The following is a 26,693-nucleotide window of genomic DNA, read 5'->3' as shown; positions in this document are numbered from 1 at the left end:
TACATAGGCCCTAGTCTACTGCCAAGGAGCCCAATTAAATGTCTTTCCGCCAAAGTGTCAATTACTGAGAAACTTTGACATTCTCAGTGATCAAACACCATCCTTCCTATATATGCCTAATTCTCCACAACCCCACTTTGACTTTCAATTTCATCTTGAAGCACACCCTCAGCAAATCTCCTCTTGCCTCACATTTTTTTTAACACATTAAATGGAATGCACGTACGTTTTGACTAATGATATAGCATGCACAAGGGTCTGCCAGTTGCCAAGCAACAAGAAAGACTACACAGTTTGGTGTGCTAACATGTTGAGGCAACGGTCAGAGGAGAGGGCTTGGGTCTGTCAGTCAATCAATAGTACTGCAGAATCTGTCATGTCTCACATCAGACTGCTCTGGACATACTGTACCGACGGGAGGCAACGGGATACACACCATGGCAATGACATTGTGATAATTGTCATTTTTATTGAAAAATGTTTTGAGCTTGTAATGAATCTTCAAAATGTTGCTACGGCATACTCAGCCTAATTAATACAACACAGCTTTGGTCACCGCAGTCTCAAAATCAAATGATTTTGACCACTTGGAACTTTTGGAATTCAAGATTTTTCTCCCGACCGTGCCGTTCTGCTTGTAAAATAATGACCAACCTTATCCTCAAGTAAAAATTATTATTTTTACATTTGTTCAGGTTATTGTCCATAATTGTCAGTTGCACGATTATGCAATGATTGTGCCAGCACACACACACACAATACGTAGGCTAGGCTATACACTGACTGTCAACACAATTCCCTCTTAACTTCCAAAGAGTCTTAACCTCCGACAGCAGGAGTTAGTTCACTCATCTATAGAGAAAGGGTGGCTGGCTCACTAGGCGGAGCACCGTTCACTACAGAACATAGCCTAATATGATAAGTGGGATGTTCCACAAAATGAATGCCTTTTGCGCCCCTTTGATATTTTAAGTAATAAAACTTATTACTTAAAAAGTATGCCTTTTTTATCCAAAGAAACATTTAACATCTAATAGTCAAATCAAAGTGTAAAAGCAGGTGAGCTAGTTCTACTCTTTTTGGCCATTTTCTGGTGTTTTGTGGTGGAAACTGAGTGGGTCGAGCATAACACCTCAACCCTGTTACCCATAGATAGACAGGCTACAAATGTCTTTAATTACAAATGTTGCATTCATATGCCCTTCCTTGTTGCACACAACAAGCTTCCCTTTCCCATGTCACACAGGGATTTATGGCTGATTTAAAACCCTGTTACTTTATAGGTACTTATAGCAACGAACAGGCAGACCTGAATCTTGCAAGCTACCACTGGATTTCTTAAAACGCTACTAATGGGAGATTACATGCACCTGTGTGTTAAACCCACAAGAATAAACCAACAGATTAGTTGATCTCTCGTTGTTACCTTGTCAAGTGATTATGATACTAGACAGCTGCTTCTACGTTCTCCACTCCCGCCCCCAATGAAACATCGACCCATCGGACACTGTAAGGCTGATGAATAAAACATTTTTTTTATAAGAATATAGAAGTATGCCTATATTTCATTCAAACGTTTCACCTTTAAACATAAAAAAATGATATGCGTGCTATTTGAAATAACCATTAACCACATTTTCATTTGACACAAAATGATTATATGCCAAACTCATCACGACTGACTTGATTTAATAGCCTACACATTTCAAATATACACAGTCCAGGGATATCCCCCCGATCTTGATAAGATATGACCAAGTTATAATTAAATGGACAACAAATTGGAAACAAATTATACGAATAGGCTACACCAAAAATAGTTGTACATTCATACAAGGTGTCGGATAAATTGCCACAGATTTGCCGTGGTATGCTAACTGAGGAAATACTTCATTTCAGTCGTACAGAATGATTGTCAAATAGATAAATCGCCCTTAGTGTACTAACAAAGCAGGATCAATTTGTTCAGAGGGCGAAATATTCTTGAATGATGTTGGCAGCAATCAGGACTAACAGAACATCTCGACATACATCCGCTTTAAGAAGTGGTAAATCGTGGCCAATGATGGTAGCAATTGATCAAGTGTGTGGGTGATTTTAGCCCATATTGATGGTTTAACAAGAGATTACCTTGTGTTAGTACACTGGCCAATTTTCATTGCAATATGTCCATTGATGCGTTAGAGGCCAGAGGCGACATCTGTCCACTTGTCTGTAGAACGTCCCAAACCACACAACATGCTCTAGTAAAGACCCTCACCATAGTTGCAAAAACAGAAAACATTTGGCTAAGTGTTGTTTACCATCATGTTGTTTTGGTGCAATGGCAAATAAGAGGACAGAGTATATGTTCTCAAAAAGTTTATTTTCCAGTAGTCTACTCCACCAGGATACAAAAACAAAATGTGTCATTTGCCTATTTATGTAGCCAAAGTCACACTTCCTAAACACTTTCCACAAGTTGCAGTATTTTCCAGTAATGTATCTAGACACAAACCAACACAGCATGTTTGTGCATTTTAATAAAATACACATCCTTAATGTTTCCACGAGCAAAACCAACCTACGATCCAAGTCATCGACCCATCATCAACATGCCTTCCACTCTCTTCCTCAACCAGTCAAGTGCCAATAGTTTAAAAACCCTCTCTTAAAATCCCCTTGTTCCAACCCCATCCTCCACCTCTAGAACAGAATGTGAAAAAAGAAAGAGACACATAAATAAAATGGTTAAATCTAGCCGTTCAGGCCTACAGCTGGAGCTGAGAGTTCCTCTGTTTCTGGGTTCATGCACAGAACTGAACCTAGTCCTCATTTTAAAACCTTGCCTCTCTCCCATTCCCCCAATTACAACCCCCTCCTTCAGAAGAAAAATGTGGGGGAAAAAGAACAGGCAAAGACAAAAAAGTAGTGATAAAATATAGGCTAGCACTAGCCCCTAGCTGGAGGAAGAGGGAGGGATGTGCTGTTTCTGGGTTAGTGAACAGGACTTCATCTGCAGCGGCTAGCTAATCCAACCATCCAATCCCATGTCGGGAATATTTCAGAGAGAAAAAAAAAAAATAGGTCATCCACTTTGGTTTGACAAATCAACGGCATTAAATCAAGCCACTCTTCAGGAATTTATTTTAGGGCATTTAAAAACATGAGGCAGTGAGATGCACTATTAAAAGGGCTGTCAGTAGCAACACAACAATGAGCTCAGGGTGCTAGAACAACATTGTAATAAACAACTACTGGGCTATACAACACAGAAACAAGACTTATTTTCCTCCGATTTTGTATAAATCACTAGACTGCATACCTGCTTTAAAAAGAGGTGAGCAATCATACCCACAACAACGTCATTACTAGCGCAAGACCTGATAACAACCCATTGGTTAATAAACACAATTCCAAAGAAACAAACATGTACAATTTTGGTGAACGCAGCGGCCTACATTTCCAGCGAAGGGAGGTAGGTAGAGGGGGAGCCAGTAAAATGTGTTCTAGAGGCGACCTCATGTAGCTGACATGCTGGATCTCATGAAGAGTTAACTCAACATCTAAAATGTTGCTAAGTCAGAGCATTCAACAACGGGGTGTGGGTATGGTGATGATGCTGAATACAACAAAAACACATGGAAGAAATAGCCAACTATCCCACCCTCAAAACACACTGCTGGTAGTGAGCTACTGAAAAGCATGTTATCCAATATATGAAGGAAGCATTACAACCAGTGACATGGGAGTTCTTCTAGGGATCGTGACCACTTGATAAACCATTAGGCCTAACCCACTAATTGAAGAAATGAATTAGGCTTCTGTGGATAACCAGCGGTATATGCCTACAGTATATAGGGTAGAATAGGCCTACAGGGTAGAGATAGGATTCTGAAGCTAGCCTATAGCCTACAGGCATGGCAGTAACGAGGCGCAAGGTAAAGAGGTGTGGAACAAAGAGTTAATAAGGGAGACTGCAAAATATGATCCAATAGCCATTAGGCTAGGCTACACTACTTACCTAATGTGAGGAAATCAATTAAGGCCAATCTTAAAAGATTCAGGCTAGTATCACGGAATATTACAAAGAAAGGTACCCCACCATTTGCCATGTTTTTCAATTGAAAACACTGGTATCTTTCATTTCTAGGGTCTTTGTGCCTTGTCTCCAGAAATCTAGAGTACACACTGTCAATCTACAGTTCAGAGGCCCAATATCAAAACGTAAGTAAATTACTGAGCATAAGGATGGCAGGATTCTAGATGAACCATACAAATTAGAGGTCGACCGATTAAATTAATTAGGGCCGATTTCAAGTTTTCATAAATCTGTAGCCGGCATTTTTGGACGTCGATTATGGCCGATTACATTGCACTCCACGAGGAGACTGCATGGCAGGCTGAACACTTGTTACGCAACTGTAGCAAGGAGCCATGGAAAGTTGCTAGCTAGCATTAAACTTACCTTATAAAAAACAATCAATCTTCACATAATCACTAGTTAACCTAGTAATATCATCAACCATGTGTAGTTAACTAGCTTGTCCTGGGTTGCATATAATCAATGCGGTGCCTGTTAATTTATCATCAAATCACAGCCCACTTCGCCAAACGGGTGATGATTTAACAAGCGCATTCGCAAAAAAAGCACTGTCATTGCACCAATGTAACCAACCATAAACATCAATGCCTTTCTTAAAACCAATGCACAAGTATATTTTTTTTCACTTGCATATGTAGTTAAAATAAATTCATGTTAGCAGGCAATATTAACTAGGGAAATTGTGTCACTTCTCTTGCGTTCAGTGCATGCAGTGTCAGAGTATATGCAGCAGTTTGGGCCGCCTGGCTCGTTGCGAACTGTGTGAAGACCATTTCTTCCTAACAAAGACCGTAATTAATTTGCCAGAATTTTACATAATTATGACACATTGGTTGTGCAATGTAACAGCAATATTTAGACTTATGGATGCCACCCGTTCGATAAAATACGGAACGGTTCAATATTTCACTGAAAGAATAAACGTTTTGTTTTCGAAATGATCGTTTCTGGATTTGACCATATTAATGACCTAAGTCTATGATTTGAAAGATCAGTCTGACTGAGCGGTGGTAGGCAGCAGCAGGCTCGTAAGCATTCATTAAAACTGCACTTTCCTGCGTTTGCCAGCAGTTCTTCGCAATGCTTGAAGCATAGCGCTGTTTATGACTTCAAGCCTATTAACTCCCGAGATTAGGCTGGCAATACTATAGTGCTTATAAGAACATCCAATAGTCAAAGGTATATGAAATACAAATGGTATAGAGAGAAATAGTCCTATAATAACTACAACCTAAAACGTCTTAAATTTTCCCAGTTAAGACTTATGTTAAAAGGAACCACCAGCTTTCATATGTTCTCATGTTCTGAGCAAGGAACTTAAAACATTAGCTTTTTTTTTTACATGGCACATATTGCACTTTTAGTTTCTTCTCCAACACTGTTTTGCATTATTTAAACCAAATTGAACATGTTTCATTATTTATTTGAAACTAATGGATTTTTATTTATGTATTCAGTTCAAATAAAAAGTGTTTATTCAGTATTGCTGTAATTGTCATTATTACAAATATATAGAATTTTTTTTATAAAAAAATGTTTTTTTAAAAATAGGCAGAGTAATCGGTATCGGCTTTTTTTTGTCCTCCAATAATTGATATCGGTGTTGAAAAATCATAAATCAGTCGACCTCGAATAAGATATGGGCATTTGTATTTGAGCCAACATCACAGTGTAGCTGAATGTTGAGTGTCGTATGAGCGTTTGCAACCGAGACCAATGCACAGATCAGACGCCGAACTGAATAGAAATTAAGAGCGGGCTGGCACTGTTAAGAGCATTGCTTGACATACCGATAGGTTTCATACAACCGCTCTCATACACTGCAGCAGACTTCCTTGTTGGTTTTGGGTTGAATTCAGGCTCAACAGCAACCTCTCACAAAAGTCCTACACTTACGAATCCGAGACCATGATTGTGCTTCCGTTGTGGGTGTGGTAGCAAAGCATCCTTTATTTGCATGCAAGTAACATACAGTACATTAATATGCTTTACCCTGTCTCCCGACAGTGGGATTGCTCTGGCGCGCTGCATGAAACAAAGCCGTGCTTCACCCGCACAGTGCCGAAAGAGCCACAGAGACTGCCGAACTATCTTCCAAAGTCCAACGAGGCACACTTAAACAGTTTCAGACGGCACTCTATCCCCGCTCTTCCAAACAGTTACTTTTTGTTTGGTGAGGTAATATTAGCAGTTTGATCTAGGGCCAACCCTCCTACAACTCAAAAGGCGATTACAGTATGTGTATAAGAGCACTTATTAGATCTCTTATTCAATCTAAATGTTATAGGAGATCCTCATGAGTGGTGCATAAGCTATACTGTATGAGCGCATGAAAACAGTTGAGGGTCGTTCCATGTCACTTCAGCAAGCCATGAGAACTGATACTGTACACTTGTTGTTGGTTTGGGGTTGGGGTCTGTGGCTGGCTTTTGACCATTTCTTTGGATTCCTAATGTTAGAAAAAGTTTGGTCCAAATCGGATTTAAGGTACTATATTTGGGGCGGCAGGTAGCCTAGTGGTTAGAGCGTTGGACTAGTAACCGAAAGGTTGCAAGATCGAATCCCCAAGCTGACAGTTAAAAATCTGTCGTTCTCCCCCTGAACAAGGCAGTAACATACTGCCTAGGCCGTCATTGAAAATAAGAATTTGTTCTTAACTGACTTGCCTAGTTAAATAAAGGTTAAAAAAAAAATATATTTAGTGAATATCACATTTCAAATTTAGGTGCAATCAATTAGCTTCATTTCTCAGTGCGCAAACTATATTTCAACAAAATAATGTTACAGAAATGTGAAACGTATCTTTTTCTAAGCATTTCAGAACACTCCAAGATGGTGGGTATCAAAATCCTCCTTGTGCTTTTTGAGGTGGAACGACCCATGAGCTACTAGCTCCTATGAGGAACCAGCTGCAGCATGTCTGTCTTTAGTTAGGCCTACCATGCAGCTACACGGTGCTCACCGCTCAGTGTGACTAACTACCCAATCTCCCTTTGCCTTCTCCTGACCTATATCTGTAACCAATTCAGGGCTGAGGATGGGGGAAGAGATTTGGAGTGACACCATCTCCCGTCCCAGAAGCACTTAACTACTGAAGTCCCCTTTTAGCAAAGCTCTGGGTAGCAGTCCCCTTAGGCACAGATCTAGGATCACCTTAAATTTTTAAGATTTGGGGAGGTTAAGGGAAACCTATAATCTGACCTTGATCAGTGTCTAGGGGCAATTTATCCTAATCTAAAAGACTGGACTACTACAGTAACTACTATTACAGAAGTAGTGTAATAGTGGATAAGTGATCTTAAAAATGGACAAGATACCTGCACAGCAGGAAATGCAAATTTAGTGTAGTGTACTCAAGGGTTTAAAAAGACTGAACATTTGTAATTCCACTTAAAAAAAGTCTGACTTGATTTGCTCTAATGAAAAATGTATTAACCCCTACAAAGAAAATTACATTAATTATAATCCACATTTCCTGTTGCTCCAGGATAAGTGTCCTGCTATAGCAAACTGTCTCCTAGTCTCCTCAAAACACAGTACATCATTCATTAGGATACAGATGTAGGATCTTAAAGAGATACTTCGGGATTTTGGCAATGAGCTCCTTTAACGCATGGATACCGCAAAACACCAGTCTCAAAACACTCCACGATTTACTGTATTGCCGTCACAGTACACAAGGGGGTGCTAAAAACGCAACAACAAAAAGTTCATTGGGCATCTAACCAGAATGCGAACAAAATTAGCACAAACTAATAGCGAATTTCAAGAGAGGTTGCTAGCTAAATATGCTAATGAAAAACAAATTAAAGACAGGCAATCCAGCTCAAAGTTATACAAGTATAGATAGTAGCTATCGAATGTCATTTTTGGTGAGTTTGGACATTTATAAGCAAATGTGAACGAGAGACAATGTGAAAATGAACAAAGTAAACAGATGCTTGTCTGAAGGAAGAACAGTACTGGCTCTGGAGCAGTGTGTGGAGTTGCTAGGGCAACAGGCCTGCCTGCTCTGCTCGGAGAATGGGGGGGAGGAGCAGACTGGCTGAGAACAGAGAGGAGAAAAGAAATTAAGGAAATCAAGATATCTGTACAGCTGCCACTCCTGCTAACTCATCCAAAGCACTGACTTCTCAAACACAGCAGAAAGCTAACACTATATGGTGCTCCGTCTCCTTATTAATTCAGCCACTTACTTAGCTAACTAGCAAGTTAATCCACATACACAGCTGGACTTACCAGCTCCCGCTTTCTCCCATTGTGCCATTTACAAACCAAACACGTAACAAGCTCAACTGTTCTGGGGAACTACGGTAAGATTCATAATGTCAAATTATGTGACAGGTGAAATGAAGAACGCAATAAACTAAGAGTAGCTACAAATATTCCATTTATTGAACTTGAATTTAACTTCAAAATAAAATATTGTTGAGAGTATTGAAAAACAATCCCCGTGGCTTTTTCCAAATACCCGGTATACCGCCCAAGCCTAATAGAAACGTTAACTAGATTAGTAGCCTATGCCTACCTGGCAGAATGATATCATGATTATTTGCATCAATCCATTGGTCATTTGTTTTGCAAACTCTGCAATCACATGACCGCTAGAGAAACACCGCTAGTGCACTTGCATAAAAGGCTACACCCAAAATTTCTACGATTTTTCAGACTTTAAAAGTGGTCTCCTGTTGTGGTTTAAGCATTGTTGTGGAAAACAAAATTGGATATTGTATATAAAAAATAAAATAAAAATTTGAAAAGTGATTTTGAGTGAAAACCTGAAAAACAGAAACCTGGGAAAACCAACTAGAGAAAACAACATTGGGGGGGGGGGGGGGGGGAAAGCTTGCGTGCACAAGCTTTGGCGTTAACGTTTATGATGGATGAGGAAAAGTGAAAACTGAGATGAGATGCATCAAAAGAAACAGCCTACATATCTCCAATTGTAGCTGGTGCAGAGTTGCAGTCATTTCTATTTTAAGTAAATCAATTCAGGAGCCTGTGAATCAGAATCCTATTCATGAACGTAAACAAATGATAAAAGGGATTGATTTTCAGCACATGCTCTCTACATTGTAGTTATTTAGCAGACGCACTTATCCAGAGCGACTTACAGGAGCAATTAGGGTTAGCTAAGTGCCTTGCTCCATAGCACAGCGACATTCTTCACCTAGTTGGCTCTGGAATTTGAACCAATGTGCTTAACCGCTAGGCTACCTGCAGCCTCCAGCCTACTTTACAATCCTGGCCATTTCTAAGCAGTGAAATATAAAGGTACAAGACTTTACACCAGTTTGTTTGAACTGGAGAAAGATGTTACATCATGCACGTCTCCCTCTCCCAAAATTTTAATAGTATGCAAACATTTCATCGTCAACCTCGCCTCTCTTTTCCCTGTAAGATTCTGTGGTTAGGGGCTGTGTACCATGTTCCCCCTCTGGATGAATCCCAAATCACTCCCTTCCCCTCTCCCCTCCATTTGCATGTGAACGCGCAACTCCGCCATATGCACAAGCGTCCCAAAGCTGAGAGTGAAAATTGAGGGTATAGGGGCTAATTAGACCCTTCGATACAGTTGGAGTTTGCGCAATGTAATACCAAAGAATGGATAGGCGTGACTAATTATTCCACGTGCAATTGTTTGTGTGATTTCGAGACATGACACAGATTAATTACCTCCCAAATTAATTGTTTAACTTATATTTTGTAAAATGACAGGGGGGATTTATTCTTTTGAATTTCATGCTCGTTTTATTATTTCAAAGTGGAACATGAATTGCGTCATTCAAGTAACGAGTGTTTCCCAAAGTTGATGGGATTATTGATCCCCTCACCACTCTCTGGAAGTCATCATCTGTTTCGTCAGCAACACGTGACAACAGAGGCAGGTAGTGGCGAGGTGGTGCTTTGGGATTCACCGTTTCCCTCTCTTCATGCTAACCCCCATCTTTGTACTCTACTCCACTGACACTATTGGGTTATAGCTGACATTTCCTCTCTCCTAAGCAGTCTTCACAGGGAGAAAAACAGAGGAGATCTTAACAGAAGCTAATTGGGGAGCTTCTCTCATTCAGCCTAGAGCACCAGAAAGTAATCGTCATAACTAAAACACACACAAGTTATGTTCTGGGGCCGGTCGAAACAGAGGACCCAAATCAGTAAATCACTTTTAAGGTCTTTTCATGCTTAAAAAAGGAAGCACATGCTTGATCATATGATGTTCACATGTTCAGTGCGGTTGATCACACTCGCACACAGTATAAAGGAGGTCATTGACATGCTAGAGTGAGGCTCAATGCAGATAAGTGCACAGACACGGGGGCTGAGGAGTGAGCACACTAAAAATCAAGCACACAGGGCTAAGGGTACAAGCCTATCATGTAGAAATGATCCTAGCCTATGCTTTATTGCTGAGAGCTGATGATAGCCTAATCATGTAGCTAATACACATGTAATAGCCAAAAGATCCATATTGATACAGCAATACATATTTTGGCCGGGGGCGTTGAGCACCTAAGATGTTCTGGTAATGACATATGCTACGCAATGCAATAATGACACGTGGGTAACAAAACATTGATTTCGACAGGTAGTGTTCCATCTCTACAGGGCATTGAACAAGTGGGCATAGGGAGCAGCAGCATGCAGTTATACTACCCAGGAAGAGTAACGAACGTGGCGTGGGATCTGAGCAGCATTCTGGGAGGGAAACAAAGCCATGCTCCACAAAACCAGCCTAAACCTAATGTGATGCAACCCGACAGTCCAATGGCGTATTGCTGCTCTTAAAATAACAAAACCTACGGAGACTACAGCCTACACACATATTGTATGTACGACTCTAGGTTACACCAATTACAAAGCCATGTGATAAAGGGTGTTGGAGTTTTTGTGCATCTCTCTGTAAAGCCTACCTGACCTTTGGCATAGGCTACTGTCGTTACAATGAGGCTATACACCAAATCATGTTTAACCTACCCATTAGAAACAAGGCATAGTTTTATCTAGGCAAAATGAGCAATTTAGTCACAAACATAGATCTGCTAAATGATACAACGTAAAACGTTGGCTACCTGTAGAGATGAAAAGTGCACCATTCCCTTTGTGAAAAAGGAATGGCTATAATAAAAAGATGATTGGTGGGTAGGGGGGGATTCTACCTTCCATTAAAAAAAGGCCTTAGCAGGGCTGTGTGCAGAAGGCTTTGTCTGTTCATACACAGAGAGAGAGAGAGAGAGAAATTGCTTCTTATGTAGGCCTAGTTATTGTGGGCTCTGCATGAAGAATTCAGCAAATTGGGCTAGACTGCATAACTATGGATGAAGTATGAATTCTAAGACTGATATAGGCCTAAGCAGTGTATTCAAGGCAAGAAGATTAAACAAAGCAACAGCTACTTCGTTCATAACTATGTTGACAATACAAGTAATCTACTGTCAGAGGGAACACATTTTCACTACTGCAAATATGTAGCCTCTGCACTGGTAGTCTAAGCACATCCCTCTGTAATAACACAGGCACGGGTCACAACAATGGCATCTGTAGAAAATAAACAATGTCACAAGGAAGGAAAAGCTAAACAGAATAACATCCACTAAACAATGTTTCCTAACCGTCACCAATGTCATTGTTTGGAGACCACGGTATAACCTTCCATTGTTTCAGGGCCCTCAAGCCCCTCGATGCAATACGCTACACTTCAAAGGGTAATCAGGAAGAACTAGGCCTAGCTGTGGCTTCAGCTGAAATCGCTATGGTCGTACAGAGACTGTTGCTAACCCTCGACCCCGTCTCAAAAACGGAGAAATACAAAATAAACACTGCACTATAATCTCAGAACCCTCAAAAACACCATAGAGATCAAGAACTAGGCTATATCCCAATACTGGTGGGATTTTAGAGGTACCCGTATTGTCCCCTACTGAAGCTCTGGGTTGTGGCAGTGCCGTGAGATACGATTTGAACTAGCCGGAGTGCCACATCCAATTCACAAAGATGTTGTTCCCCTGCTCCTAGTTGTAAAAAAGGGCAGTTCAGTTGTCCCATCTGAAATTGTTATGACCCCCCTCCAAAATCTACTTTTTCTCCGCCATAAAGTCTGTATTGGCCTTCTATGTTTCACTGGCATTCATGGTCCTTGATATTCCAAACCATTTGGAATGCAAAACATTCCCAAAACAAGACCGAGGATTCATGTACAGTGGATACACACGTTTGCATACGGAGGCTGATAGACAATAGTTTCTGCTGTTCTGTTGGACAATAACTCCTCTCTGCTCCATGACTTTACTGTTCACATGAAAACAACACACACATACAACATGGAACAAAATGTCCATTTCAGTTTGAGCAGGCCGGTGCTACTCTCGTCTTTCCACCAAAAACCTGAACAAAAGGCTGTTTTTGTCTTGACTTTAGGTAATAATGGGGGATGCTGTTATGAAGTCTGCTCCCCAGGCCTCCATACTGTAGCATAGCAGCAGGGGAACAATAGGACAGTTGTGGGTCAAGGATGGAGTGCTGACCATAGGGGCTGACTTGGCCTGGAGAAGTGGACAGCAAGAATGTCCTTTCTGTTTCGGTTTCTTTTACTCCCTCCCCCTCTAATTTCACTGCATTCAGTAAACACCTGGGATCAGGGTCATGTTCAGTAAGCATGTGAAATATAAAAATGTACATTGAGGTATGCTGCCACCAATGCATTTCCCCCACCAACAACAAATTAATTAAAAAAATTAATTGTTCAAAATCTTGACATGGAAAGTTGGTCAAATATGTTGTTTGTTTCACTCTCTACTGTTCATTTACAGTACAGTGCATTTGGCCAGTCTTGAGTTCAGCAGGTACGAAACGGGAGAAGAGGTCCAAATTGTTGCATTCCTTTGGACAGTACCTTCAACTCCCTCTAAGTAGGTGAGTGGGTCACTGAAAAAGGAGGCCTGGCTATTTCCACAGGGCACATGCACACGTGCACAGCTATAAAGGCAGTTTATGGGATTCTAATATTAACCAGATTGGTAGTTCATTGTAGGTAAGGTTGATGCAATGCCAAAAACAAAAACCCGAATCCTACTTCTCAGAGCAAGAACAAAGTCAGATACAAAGATGTTGCAAGCCAGTTCCAGATTACTGAAGGACAATACACATGGGGAAATGGAGGCAAATGATGTTGATGAAAAGTGCAACCCAACTACATGAACTAACTTTGTTTCCCCTAGAGGGTCTAACCCAATTAAAATACTAGAATGGACATGAACCTTCTTATGCTGGGATAAAGGGCAGCCATTTTGGTCATAGTTTACCAGTTGATGTGAGGAGATATTTTTTGAAATAATGAATCTGAATAATTTATCTGCACTGTATGTTTGTTAGCTAGCCAGACAGTTTTAGAGGAATTATTCCATAAATGTTTCTAATTAACTGCCAATATGCCATCATCCCATTCAAACAATGCAGTCAATCCACAGGCTGAAAACCGTTGATGATAGAAGTTAGACAAGTTGTAAATGCAACAAGTACTGACATTGTATTATAGTACACAGCTTTCCAAGAAAACATTGACATTTATGGTCTGTTCACACGTATACAGAATATTGGTAAAAAAACGGTATTTATAATTATATGACAATATATTAGGTATATAATTCTATTACATAATTCGATACATCACATGCCTTACTTTTATTATCCTGCATAAGTAAAATCAGCATTATAAAACTGGTGGTTTGGATCCTGGATGCTGACTGAAAGAGCAGCGTTCCAAGCCGTGCTGTATTGGCCATCACAGACACACCTCTGCCTGCTAACAGTTCCATCTGAAAATGATCACTACGCCTCCATAAGAATATCATGTTCATGTTGCTGTCCCAATCATCTCTTGGGTTCATCTCAACTCACACATTATTTCCCCTTGCTTCCAGCCTAGCATTTAGTTTGGTACAGTGGGGTTAATATAAACTTAGCTGTCTACCTTTCAGACCTTGGAAACAATGTTTCCCTTTTGAATTTCGATCTCTGTAGTACCATACATAGAGTGAAATGTGCACAGACAAGACAACTTTTGCTGAGCCAGTCAAAATCACGCATCAACGTCATTATTATGGAGATATCCAAATAAATGGCAATAGAAAAAGATCAAGCAAACAAAAATGCAGCTAGTGTACTATCATTCCAGGTTCAATGTTTGACATGACTAAATTAGCTGAAGTTGGCTGGTTATCTAGCGACGAAAACGTTATCCAGCCCACATAGCAACCATTTTTTTTTTAAATGGATGATCAGTCCTTTTGCATAGCAACTATGTAAAAATAATTAACGATTGTGTCGTGTCTAACGCAACATGACCAAAAGAACTAACATGACCAAAATAATATATATTCTGGAGGAAGAATGAAATTGCATTTATTGAAAACAATGTTTTAATGAAAATATGTAATTCTTTATTATTTGAATATGTTGGTAACAGTTTTATAATAGCAATAAGGCACTCAGCTATCACGTCGTCCTGCACAATGTAATTTACCTGTCTGTGACTGTATTCATGATACAGCACTGCCTCTTGTGCCTTATTACTTAATTATGCCTAATCATTCTGGAACTTTGAGGGTTTATGACAGCCTCTCTAGTAATTTAAATCTATGGTCTGACCTTACTTCCTCATTGCAGCAATGCGCGCCCCCGATAGCTACTTTGGAGAAAAGCTCGTTGACCCCCGAGCATCGCCTCGCCCCCCCCCCACCAAAAATACTGTAAAATCGCGCGGGAGCGCGCACCTCAGTAAACGGAATATGCGCTCATAATTAGTGCTGTGTTTGACACTCCCGCTACAACAAACACAGAGCCCTTTAAACAAATTATAGCTATAGATAAAACCAAAAGGTACACAGATAGATAACCTGAAATGCATAATAAATAGTAAACATAATATACAGAGCCATGTAATTGCATTTCGATGTAACGTTAAACAATATTTCATTGCGCTCAACAGTGACTGTCGAGAGGAAATGGAACAGTTGAGGACAAAAAAAAAGTCGCTCTGTGTTACCCCTGATGGTCACAGCCCGAATTTTTTTGCAACATTGATGGCGAAGAAGTCAACAAAAACAGTAAAAAGGTACCTGAAAACCTGAGTGTCCCTTCGGCGTGCATTACTGAAAATACTTACCTACACAATGAATGAGTTTGTGCCGCCACGAGTCAAGTTCCTGCCGAAAGCCTCGCCTCTCGATCGTGCATTGCTGCTTCTTGCACAGACTCGCCATTTTCTACCGATCCCTCTCGGGAACGCGCGCGTTGGCAAAGAGAAAGCGCTAGATGAGCGCGCACGCAATGAAGAATAGGCGCACTACTGTTCTTTATGCGCACTACAGTGCTGTCAATGCTCCGCTCTGCGCTGTCAACGCACTACTATTTTCACAACAGTAGGCCTACAGTTTATTAACTTGAACAACATATTAACATTCATTATTTACTGATCTTGAATAGAAGACTGTCTTAGGCCTACTTTCCTGTCTAACTTTTCTTAGAATATATAATTTAGCCTAGACAGAAGAAGAATAAGTGAGAGGTCAAAATGTACACAATAGTTACCTGAATGAAAATGGGGGAGGATCATGCTTTTTCAATTACAGTCAGGGGGAGTGTTTAGTATTTTTTTTAAATTTAGTACAGGGTAGGGTCATGTAATTTGTAATCAATTAAATGTAATATTGCTCAAGGTTTGAGAATGAGTTGCTTGCTAAAGTATCTCATGTGTGCCCGATGATGCCCCTCATCCCTGATTCTCGGCTGGGCACGCAATATCAAGTGTGCCTAGTGTGGTCTCAATAAAATGATCAACAGCCTATACCAGCCTTTCTCAAACCCTGGTCTGTGGACCAGTGCCAGTCCATGGAGGAATGCTTGCAGGTCTGCAACATATTGGACACCAATAAATACTTGCAATGCGCTGACCTATACATGCTGCTGCAGTAAACAAATTGTGTTGCCATGACTAAGTATAGCTACACAAACTGCGCGGATATTTAGAAACAAAAACATCTACATCAAGGATAAGCCAGAATTTTTTTTTACAAAAAAAGAGATGAATAACCAAACAAAAATTCTGCACAATAATTTCACAGAAGGAGAGTTTACTGAAGGCTTCATACTTACTCTCTCATAACATTTCGAAGTGACATAGTTGGAAAGCTGGTCATGCCCTCAGTCGTGGATGCTTGCTGAGAGGTTTTAAACCCAACTGCTAGAAAGATCAGCGAAATCCGACTTTCCAATGACACGTGTAGAATTCAAGATATGGCACATGCAGATTTTATGCAGAGCCCGAACATCAAATTGGTTTGCAATCCAATTAGATGAGACAGCTGACATTTCAAATGCCAGCTTGTTGTACATATATGAAGGTTTTCTTTTGTAGCGACCCGCACAGACAGCTGTGTGTTATGTGTTAGGCTAGGAGGTGGTTGTGTTGTACTGACCAGTACCCAGTGTTCGCGGGGTCCGACATGTCAATCAACCTGCTATCTGCCAATCACGGGAATGCCTGGAATGTTCTGATGCCGGGCATCCTGGTGGTTGGCGGAGTGGCGTGGAGGGGGGTTGGGCAGGGGGATGGAGCATTGGAAGTTAAGACCAGGTTTAGCCTTTGTTCTCTCTCTCTTACGTCTGGGCTTCACAAGAGAAGGTCACGATTGGCTTGTGGGTTATCTGTCATCTATTTGGCGTGTGCTAAGGCCCAAACAGTAGCCTGTGTAAAGTTGGTTTAATAAACCGTCAATTCGCAAACTCAAGCCTCTGTCTGGACAATTGTTCATTTATGATCTAGTCAGGTCATTACACTTTGTTGCAAAGAGTTGCCTCAGAATACAACTGTAGGTTAGATATTCCGTGTTCTGAACAAGTAGGCCTACATAACGGGACATGGATTACGATGGGACCATTGAATCGGCATCTTTAGGCCTACAGATGAGACTGCTGCTCAAACCCATCCATACAGTAACTAGATAGCGAAATTTTCCATGCAAATGATAAAAATGGCCGATTTCAAGAAAAAGCTGCGGCTGGAGAGACCGAGTGCATAGAGGCATCTTTTATATGTTCCCCCTATTCTCAACTCTGGCTAACGTGGGTGATCAATCAAATGTATTTATATAGCCCTTTTTACATCAGCCAATGTCACAAAGTGCTATACAGACACCCAGCATAAAACCCCAAACAGCAAGCAATGCAGATGTAGAAGCATGGTGGCTAGAAAAAACTCCCTAGAAAGGACAGAACCTACGAAGAAACCGAGAGAGGAACCAGGCTCTGAGGGGTGGCCAGTCCTCTTCTGGCTGTGCCGGGTTGAGATTATAACAGTACATGGCCAAGATTTTCAAACATTCATAGATAACCAGCAGGGTCAAACAAAAATAATCACACTGGTTGTAGCGGGTGCAACAGGTCAGCACCTCAGGAGTAAATGTCAGTTGGCTTTTCATAGCCGAGCATTCAGAGTTAGAGACAGCAGGTGCGGTAGAGAGAGAGAGTCGAAAACAACAGGTCAAGGACAAGGTAGCACGTCCAGTGAACAGGTCAGGGTTCCATAGCCGCAGGCAGAACAGTTGAAACTGGAACAGCAGCATGACCAGGTGGACTGGGGACAGCAAGGAGTCATCAGGCCAGGTAGTCCTGAAGCATGGTCCCAGGGCTCAGGTCCTCCGGGAGGGGAGGGAGAGGGAGAGAGAGAGAATTAGAGGGAGCATACTTAAATTCACACAGGACACCGGATAAGACAGGAGAAATACTCCAGACATAACAGACTGACCCTAGCCCCCCGACACAAACTATTGCAGCATAAATACTGGAGGCTGAGGCAGGAGGGGTCGGGAGACACTGTGGCCCCATCCGACGATACCCCCGGAAAGGGCCAACCAGGCAGGATATAACCCCACCCACTTTGCCAAAGCACAGCCCCTGCACCACTAGAGGGATATCTTCAAACCACCAACTTACTACTCTGAGACAAAGCTGAGTATAGCCCAGCATCCCGGCCAGCATCCCGGCCAGCATCCCGGAGTCTCCTCTTCACTGTTGATGTCGAGACTGGTGTTTTGCAGCTACTATTTAATGAAGCTGCCAGTTGAGGACTTGTGAGGCGTCTGTTTATCAAACTAGACACTAATGTTTCTCAAGCGTTTTTGTGCCAGGGACACCCAAGAGGTGTCAAGGTGTTTTCAACAGGCAGTCTGTTGCGATATTTAGATTTTGTTGCAGCAAGATAGGAGAAGCTGGTCTGACATAAATGGGTAGATTGAACGAGGATTAACGTCTTTACTGCTATCTCCACTGCTGAACAGCCAGAATGTGGTTAGGGTATCTCATTAAAACCCGTGCGCAGTCCTTGGTCACAAGACATCTCCAATAGTTTTATCATCAAGAACCGGTGACAAGCCGTGAGTCTCTTCAGTGCTGGTGAACGTATAATACATCCACTGCTTTCCCGGGCGTGGATCAGATTGTGAGGGGAAGCAATCCTCGAATATGAGCAGAGTTTCTCAAATGTGACCCCATCAATTTACTTTAAAACTTTTTTTAATTTAACCTTTATTTAACTACAACGGACAACGCTGGGCCAATTGTGTGCCGCCCTACAGGATTCCCAATCACGACCGATTGTGATACAGCCTGGAATCGAACCAGGGTCTGACGAGGCGTACAGAGGCCCATTATCACCAACCATCTGTAACGGCTCTCGTCGTTGGAAGGAGAGGTGGACCAAAGCGCAGCGTGGTATGTATCCATATTTATTAGAATACTACTTTCAATACTAACAAAAAACAATAAACAGACGAAAACCAACTAAGCTACAGTCCTGAACCTGACAACATAAAACACATGAACACACGAACAGGAACAATCACCCACAAACAAACAGTGAAAACAGGCTACCTTAATATGGTTCCCAATCAGAGACAATGACAAACACCTGCCTCTGATTGAGAACCATATTAGGCCAAACAACAAACCCAACATAGAAACACAAAACATAGAATGCCCACCCAGCTCACGTCCTGACCAACTAAACAAAGACTAAACAAAGGAAATAAGGTCAGGAACGTGACACCATCACTCTCGTGTTCCAATGGCACGTTGTGTTAGCTAATCCAAGTTTATCATTTTAAAAGTCTAATTGATCATTAGAAAACCCTTTTGCAATTATGTTAGCACAGCTGAAAACTGTTGTGCTGATTAAAGAAGCAAAAAACTGGCCCTCTTTAGACTAGTTGAGTATCTAGAGCATCAACATTTGTGGGTTCGATTACAGGCTCAAAATGGCCAGAAACAAAGTACTTTCTTCTGAAACTCGTCAGTCTATTCTTGTTCTGAGAAATTAAGGCTATTCCATGCGACAAATTGCCAAGAAACTGAAGATCTCGTACAACGCTGTGTACTACTCCCTTCACAGAACAGTGAAAACTGGCTCTAACCAGAATATAAAGAGGAGCGGGACGCCCCGGTGCACAACTGAGCAAGAGAACAAGTAAAGGCTGGACTATAGCTTACAATAGGCAATCGGCCTAGGATATGCGAAGAGCATGCTTGGAGAAGCACAGGGCAAAGTTATATTTCTAAGAAAATATACTTCCTTTGAGTTTTGAGCTGCTAGGATGGTGTATGTAAAACTAGGCTACACTGCATTACACACGGCAATGGTTCCCAATCATGAGCACAGGCCTGCGATGTTAATAACCCCTTTGCGCAGCCTAACCAATGACTGTGCTGTTTACGGTGGCACTTCAGGAGGCCAGTCAATTTGTCAAAACAATTCTATATCTGTGCGCGCGGACAAGGTCTACTGATGTCCTGTTCAGCTTGAGAGGGAGAGCATGGATTTATTAACAAAAAATATAAATATAATATTTAACTAGGTAAGTCGGTTAAGAACAAATCCTTATTTACAATAAGAATCCTCCTGCGGAGATGGGGGATGGGGGCTGGGATTATAAATAAATTAAATAAAAATTTGACAAACCACACATCACGACAAGAGAAACAACACTACATAAAGAGAGACCTACGAGGACAACATAGCATGGCAGCAACACAACATGGCAGCCGCACAACATGGTAGCAGCACAAAATAGGGTACAAACAACAGTACAAAGGGCAAGAAGGTAGAGACAACAATACATCACGCAAAGCAGCCACAACTGTCAGTAAGAGTGTCCATGATTGAGTATTTGAATGAAGAGATAAAACTGTCCAGTTTGAGTGTTTGTTGCAGCTCGTTGCAGCGAACTGAAAAGAGGAGCGACCCAGAGATGTGTGTGCTTTGGGGACCTTTAACAGAATGTGACTGGTAGAACTGGTGTTCTATGTGGAGGATGAGGGCTGCAGAAGATCTCTCAGATAGGCCTCACTCCCCCCTAAGAGTGTTTTATAAATAAACGACAATCAGTGGATCTTGCGACGGGTATACAGAGATGACCAGTTTACAGAAGAGTATAGAGTGCAGTGATGTGTCCTATAAGGAGCATTGGTGGCAAATCTGATGGCTGAATGGTAAAGAACACCTAGCCGCTCGAGAGCACCCTTACCTGCCGATCTATAAATTACGTCTCTATAATCTAGCATGGGTAGGATGGTCATCTGAATCAGGGTTAGTTTGGCAGCTGGGGTGAAAGAGGAGTGATTACGATAGAGGAAACCAAGTCTAGATGTAACTTTAGCCTGCAGCTTTGATATGTGCTGAGAGAAGGACAGTGTACCATCTAGCCATACTCCCAAATACTTGTATGAGGTGACTACCTCAAGCTCTAAACCCTCAGAGGTAGTAATCACACCTGTGGGGAGAGAGGCATTCTCCTTAACAAGCCACATTACCTTTGTTTTGGAGATGTTCAGAGCAAGGTTAAGGGCAGAGAAAGTTTTTGGGACACTAAGAAAGCAGATGAGAAGAAAGACCGGAGGTAAGCTTGCTATTGCTATAATTGATTTTAATAAAAACAAGGTTAAGGGCAGAGATATTTACTTCGTTGCCCATAATGAAGCTATTTATCAGAGTTATTTTGACCTCACAATAAGCCATATTCGAGTAACACATTGTGGGGCGGCAGGTAGCCTAGTGGTTAGAGCGTTGGGCCAGTAACAGAAAGGTTGACGGTGTTGTGCCGAAAATCTCCCCCTGCCAGAATCCCCCCCTCGCGTGAACGCGCACGCACTCAATTCTCCATTGCTGCGACTTGTTTGCTAGTTGAGATTTCTGATCACGTTAGGCTGCGTTTCATTTTATTTTTTATGTCGGTTTGATTGCGGGGAGGCACTAGTAATGTCTGCAGTTTTCGGTTTGGCTATTTGTTTCAAGTGTATTAGTCTATAAATAAATCTCTTTGGCAAAATTCGTCATCTCTCCCATGTCTTATTCGACTAGTAGTTGTTCTGAAATGTTTATTGCTTGCCTAAATTTTACTCCCTCTATGTTTAATATAACAGACATACATTAATTATTAATTTCGGTAGCCTATAATGACGTGAAGTTTGTTCTATAGAAAGAATTCGACTCTGATGTGTGCCACAGAAAGTATTTGACTCTAGCCACAAAATTAAGGAAATTAGAAGGGGAGGGGGGGAGTTCGGCAGGCAAGAAAATGGCCTTGCCGAAACCCCCCCCCCCCCCCCCCCCTCCCCCCCTTCTAATTTCCTTAATTTTGTGGCTAGAGTCAAATACTTTGTGGCACACAGAGTCAAATACTTTATATAGAACAAGCTTCACGTCATTATAGGCTACCGAAATTAATAATTAATGTCAAAACTATGTGGACAGCGCATGGGTGCTGAAAGTAGGCTAATTCGAGAAGATCTAATTCATTTAAACAGTTTACATTTTAATTTGACTTTAGGCTACTAAAACAAAAGGTCTTTGTGTTGGAGCCCATTTCCTCCTATTCAAGAAATAAGAGGTACACCTACCTGATAGGTGGTAATCTACCATCCATAGGTTTTGTCAGACAATTCCTTCAGTCACCATGCACTCCCTAAATATCTCAGTGTCAGTGAAGAGCATGGTGTTAAATTAAAACCAGGGTTCGATTTGAGAGGGTAAGTGAGAGAATATAAGGTTTTTGTTAAAGAGGGGGTATGTGAGGGTATTGTGGCTTTTGTTAAAGTTAATGGCTAAAAACCATAGGCCTACCCCTTGTTAATTTAAGATTTTAAAAAAAATATGGTATATAGTGCGATCTATAACGAGGCTTTACTCCACAATGCCTTATGCTAGAAACAAGCTGTAAAATGTCTGGGAAAGACGTGACTCCTCTGCATATGAGATATATTTGGTTTATCTCTATGACATTCAGAGGCTGCGCTACAACCTTCTATAGGGAAGGATGAGGAGACAAAAACATGTACTTAGCTTGGAAAGTAATGATACTGTCACTACCAATTGAAGTTTGCCATTTCAACCAGCTATTAAACAACATGCTAACTCTAAATCAGTCAGGAGCAAGCCAGGTAGTCTAATTATTTAGCTTATATTATTATTATTATTTCAAGGCTATAGCCTTGAATAAATCAATTGTAAAGAATTTGTGACATGCTACAGGCTGCCAGGAGTGCTCAGCATTTCAACACATCAACAACATGCCTATACATTTAGCACTTAGGCTGTATAAAAGGAAATCAATTTTTTGAAACTTAGAAATAAATTAAACGAAAAATGCCTTCAGGCTATACAGTCATTCTACAGTGCCATTGAAATCACTTTTAGAAACAAGAGTTTGGCCAGTCTTTAGTTTGAGGATCATGAGGTGAGCTATACATGCCTAGTTTGTTAATTTAGCCTAGCAGATGCTCTTATATTCCTATGCCCTAATCACAGTCAACACAAATACATTTTTGTAACAATATCATGGAATAAAACTGAATTTAAAAAAGTTAACTGTATACCTGTATGATATGTGGCTGCTGTGTTAAACAATGAATGGCTTTTTCATGAAATCATTGATGATCAGATACTTCAGTTGTTACTGGTTCTGTTGCGCTCAATTTTTATATTTGATAGACAACTTTAGCACTGTTCCAAACTTAGACTATCCTCTTTTTTAAGAATAGCCTGTATATAAATCAAAACGTCCCCGGTACTGCAGCATGCACTCATTCGTTGTTATGCTCGGTTGTGGCATTAAAACATGTTCTGCTTGTCTCCAGTCATGTAAAATGACCTAGAATTGAATGAAATGTGTTTTTAAAAGGCTATAAGATGATAGATTCATGCAGTGCTTTTATTATAATGGATATATTTTCACACCAAGGTGGTCTGCGAATCCACAACCTTCTGGCTACTTTGCCGTGTAATGCTTAAAAAACGAAGAGCAGTTTCTAAAACTGCATATCTAAGGCTCTGGTCTGTGCTAGGAGTGAGGGTAAAACGGTAGGCATGTTCTCCGCTATCCACTTTATGTTTTAATTATTATTTTGGGTATAGGGGAGGATCACTTGTGGTTTTTCAAAAGTTCAGGGAGGGTCAGGTACAAATATATTTTACTGGAAGCCCATCCATTTTCATTTGAGAGAGATACGATGAGGTATCCCTCATAAATAACGTCCAGTCCCTAATGACTATTCAACCCGTAGAGCTGACTATTAAAAGTCAATGTTTCCTTGTTTGCGGAGACTGCATTCACCGTAGGCCTAAATGCTGAATAAATCGGCTCAATCGGAAATGATCATTTGAACGCATACTTCAGCGATACGGATTGAATAGAGCCAAGTAACATTTGCCTTATGAAATAAACAAGTAAACTCTTTCAAACTTGTTTTTAAAAGAACTAAAAGGGAGTTGATATAGGCTACATTTATATTTTAGAATGCACAACAAGTAAGGAATTACTATGGATAGGTTTATCATAGTCAATTAAACCACCATTAAAATACGGAATTGTTATTATTTTTCCCTATTAAATTAGGCTATTTCTTTCTTCTAAAATATCGTGCCCAAGGCTACACATTGAAATAGGACCTTTAAAATCCGGCATTTCTTCACTGCCCCATAGGAACATGTCTGCCAGAGTGGTGTAACACACCAAGCCAATCAGAACAGGTTTTAAATGAGCGGCAGCCGAAGCCCTGCAATGAAACAGCACGGCTGCGTAATAACATAGTGATGATGCATTACCGCCGGAGTCAGCAGCACCAAAGCTTATAGCGGCAGGCTAATACTGTTCCCTAGCCTACCTGTGCTTGTCCTGTCTTCTCTCCTCTCCTAACCGACTCGTTAATGTCGTAAAGGTGGATTCCAATGCTGCAGAGACAGAGAAGGTAGCGCACAGGTAAACCGTTTGGTCATATGATTGTAGGCTATGTACACTGTCAATAAAATGCAGTGCAGGACTTGTCCAAATTGGCTCAGTTACTGTGGCGCTACTGTACCTACTGGAAAGGCATGATAGGCACATGATATATGCCGGCGACATAACATAAGAATACTTTTTACAACTTTTGACAGCATGACAAATCGATAGGTGTTTTAGAGGTGAGAAGAATATAGCTGAATTGGGAAAGAGGTGTCATTGTAGCCTCATTTACACATAAACTAGTCTGAATAATGTATTACATCATCCAGTGTCAACAGGTTCATACTTGCATTTTACCCTAATGGTAATGTGGCAGCAAATAGCCTGCCTTATGAGGTTCTCTAAATGATTAGATTATATTCCTGCAAACTGATAAGAAATTACTGAAAATTAGGGGCAGTTTTGCCATCCTTTGTTTCACACATGTTCCCCCTTTCCCTTGTCTGTGTGTGAAAACATTTTACAGTTCAGTAAAGCTGCTTCCTTTAAAAGCACTGTCCATATGTTGACTAGGCTACCACACACATTTCACTTGATAGTACAGCATCTGCAGAGCTAAATGGATCTGATCTCTTCTCTGCTGTGTCTCTGGACTTCAGCACCTGTCCTCTGCTCCCACACCTCACTCATCACTTCTCTTCCCCCCACCCCTCTTCCCATCCTTCACTTCTGCCCATCCTCTCCTCGCCCTATCCCTCGACCTTAACTCATCCCTTGATCTCACCATCCCTTTCTCACCATCCCTGTCACTCCTTGACTTTAAAATAAACTCAGCAAAAAATAAACGTCCTCACTGTCAACTGCGTTTATTTTCAGCAAACTTAACATGTGTAAATATTAGTATGAACATAAGATTCAACAGACAAACTGAACAAGTTCCACAGACATGTGACTAACAGAAATGGAATAATGTGTCCCTGAACAAAGGGGGGTTTGGGTCAAAATCAAAGGTAACAGTCAGTATCTGGTGTGGCCATCAGCTGCATTAAGTACTGCAGTGCATCTCCTCCTCATGGACTGCACCAGATTTGCCAGTTCTTGCTGTGAGATGTTACTCCACTCTTCCACCAAGGCACCTGCAAGTTCCCGGACATTTCTGGGGGGAATGACCCTAGCCCTCACCCTCCGATCCAACAGGTCCCAGACGTACTCAATGGGATTCAGATCGGGGCTCTTCGCTGGCCATGGCAGAACACTGACATTCCTGTCTTGCAGGAAATCACACACAGAACGAGCAGTATGACTGGTGGCATTGTCAGGCTGAGCCTGCAGGAAGGGTACCACATGAGGGAGGAGGATGTCTTCCCTGTAACGCACAGCGTTGAGATTGCCTGCAATGACAACAAGCTCAGTCCGATGATGCTGTGACACACCACCCCAGCCCATGACGGACCCTCCACCTCCAAATTGATCCCGCTCCAGAGTACAGGCCTCGGTGTAACGCTCATTCCTTCGACGATAAACGTGAATCCGACCATCACCCCTGGTGAGACAAAACCGCGACTCGTCAATGAAGAGCACTTTTTGCCAGTCCTGTCTGGTTCAGCGATGGTGGGTTTGTGCCCATAGGCGACTTGTTGCCGGTGATGTCTGGTGAGGACCTGCCTTACAACAGGCCTACAAGCTCTCAGTGCAGCCTCTCTCAGCCTATAGCGGACAGTCTGAGCACTGATGGAGGGATTGTGTGTTCCTGGTGTAACTCGGGCAGTTGTTGTTGCCATCCTGTACCTGTCCCGCAGGTGTGATGTTCGGATGTACCGATCCTGTGCAGGTGTTGTTACACGTGGTCTGCCACTGAGAGGACAATCAGCTGTCCGTCTTGTCTCCCTGTAGCGCTGTCTTAGGAGTCTCACAGTACGGACATTGCAATTAATTGCCCTGGCCACATCTGCAGTCCTCATGCCTCCTTGCAGCATGCCTAAGGCATGTTCATGCAGATGAGCAGGGACCCTGGGCATCTTTCTTTTTGTGTTTTTCAGAGTCAGTAGAAAGGCCTCTTTAGTGTCCTAAGTTTTCATAACTGTGACTTTTGTTGCCTACCGTTTAAGCTGTTAGTGTCTTAGCGACCGTTCCACAGGTGCATATTCATTAATTGTTTATGGTTCATTGAACAATCATGGGAAACAGTGTTTAAACCCTTTACAATGAAGATCTGTGAAGTTATTTGGATTTTTATTAATTATCTTTGAAAGACAGGGTCCTGAAAAAGGGACGTTTATTTTTTTGCTGAGTTTACCTCTGCGAAGGCACACTAAAGTCAGGGTTCAGATAAGACAGAT

The 26,693-nt window shown here is 41.5% G+C and overlaps 1 protein-coding gene across 2 annotated transcripts in view; it reads right to left on the bottom strand.

Moving 5' to 3' along the window:
- Positions 1–15,398, bottom strand: part of LOC139571107 (ligand-dependent corepressor-like) — a 48,385-nt gene extending 32,987 nt beyond the window's left edge. For both annotated transcript variants that reach the window (XM_071393658.1, XM_071393659.1), the window contains exon 1: positions 15,249–15,398. In XM_071393658.1, the coding sequence (XP_071249759.1) occupies positions 15,249–15,345 (97 nt within the window). In that variant the 5' untranslated portion in view covers positions 15,346–15,398. The remainder of the gene's footprint in view (positions 1–15,248) is intronic.
- Positions 15,399–26,693: the final 11,295 nt, after the last annotated feature.

This window comes from Salvelinus alpinus, chromosome 3 (genome assembly GCF_045679555.1).
Source record: "Salvelinus alpinus chromosome 3, SLU_Salpinus.1, whole genome shotgun sequence".
Classification (NCBI taxonomy): Eukaryota; Metazoa; Chordata; class Actinopteri; order Salmoniformes; family Salmonidae; genus Salvelinus; species Salvelinus alpinus.
The sequence above is the reverse complement of the archived record's forward strand: the minus strand, read 5'-3'. Positions and strand labels throughout refer to the sequence as shown.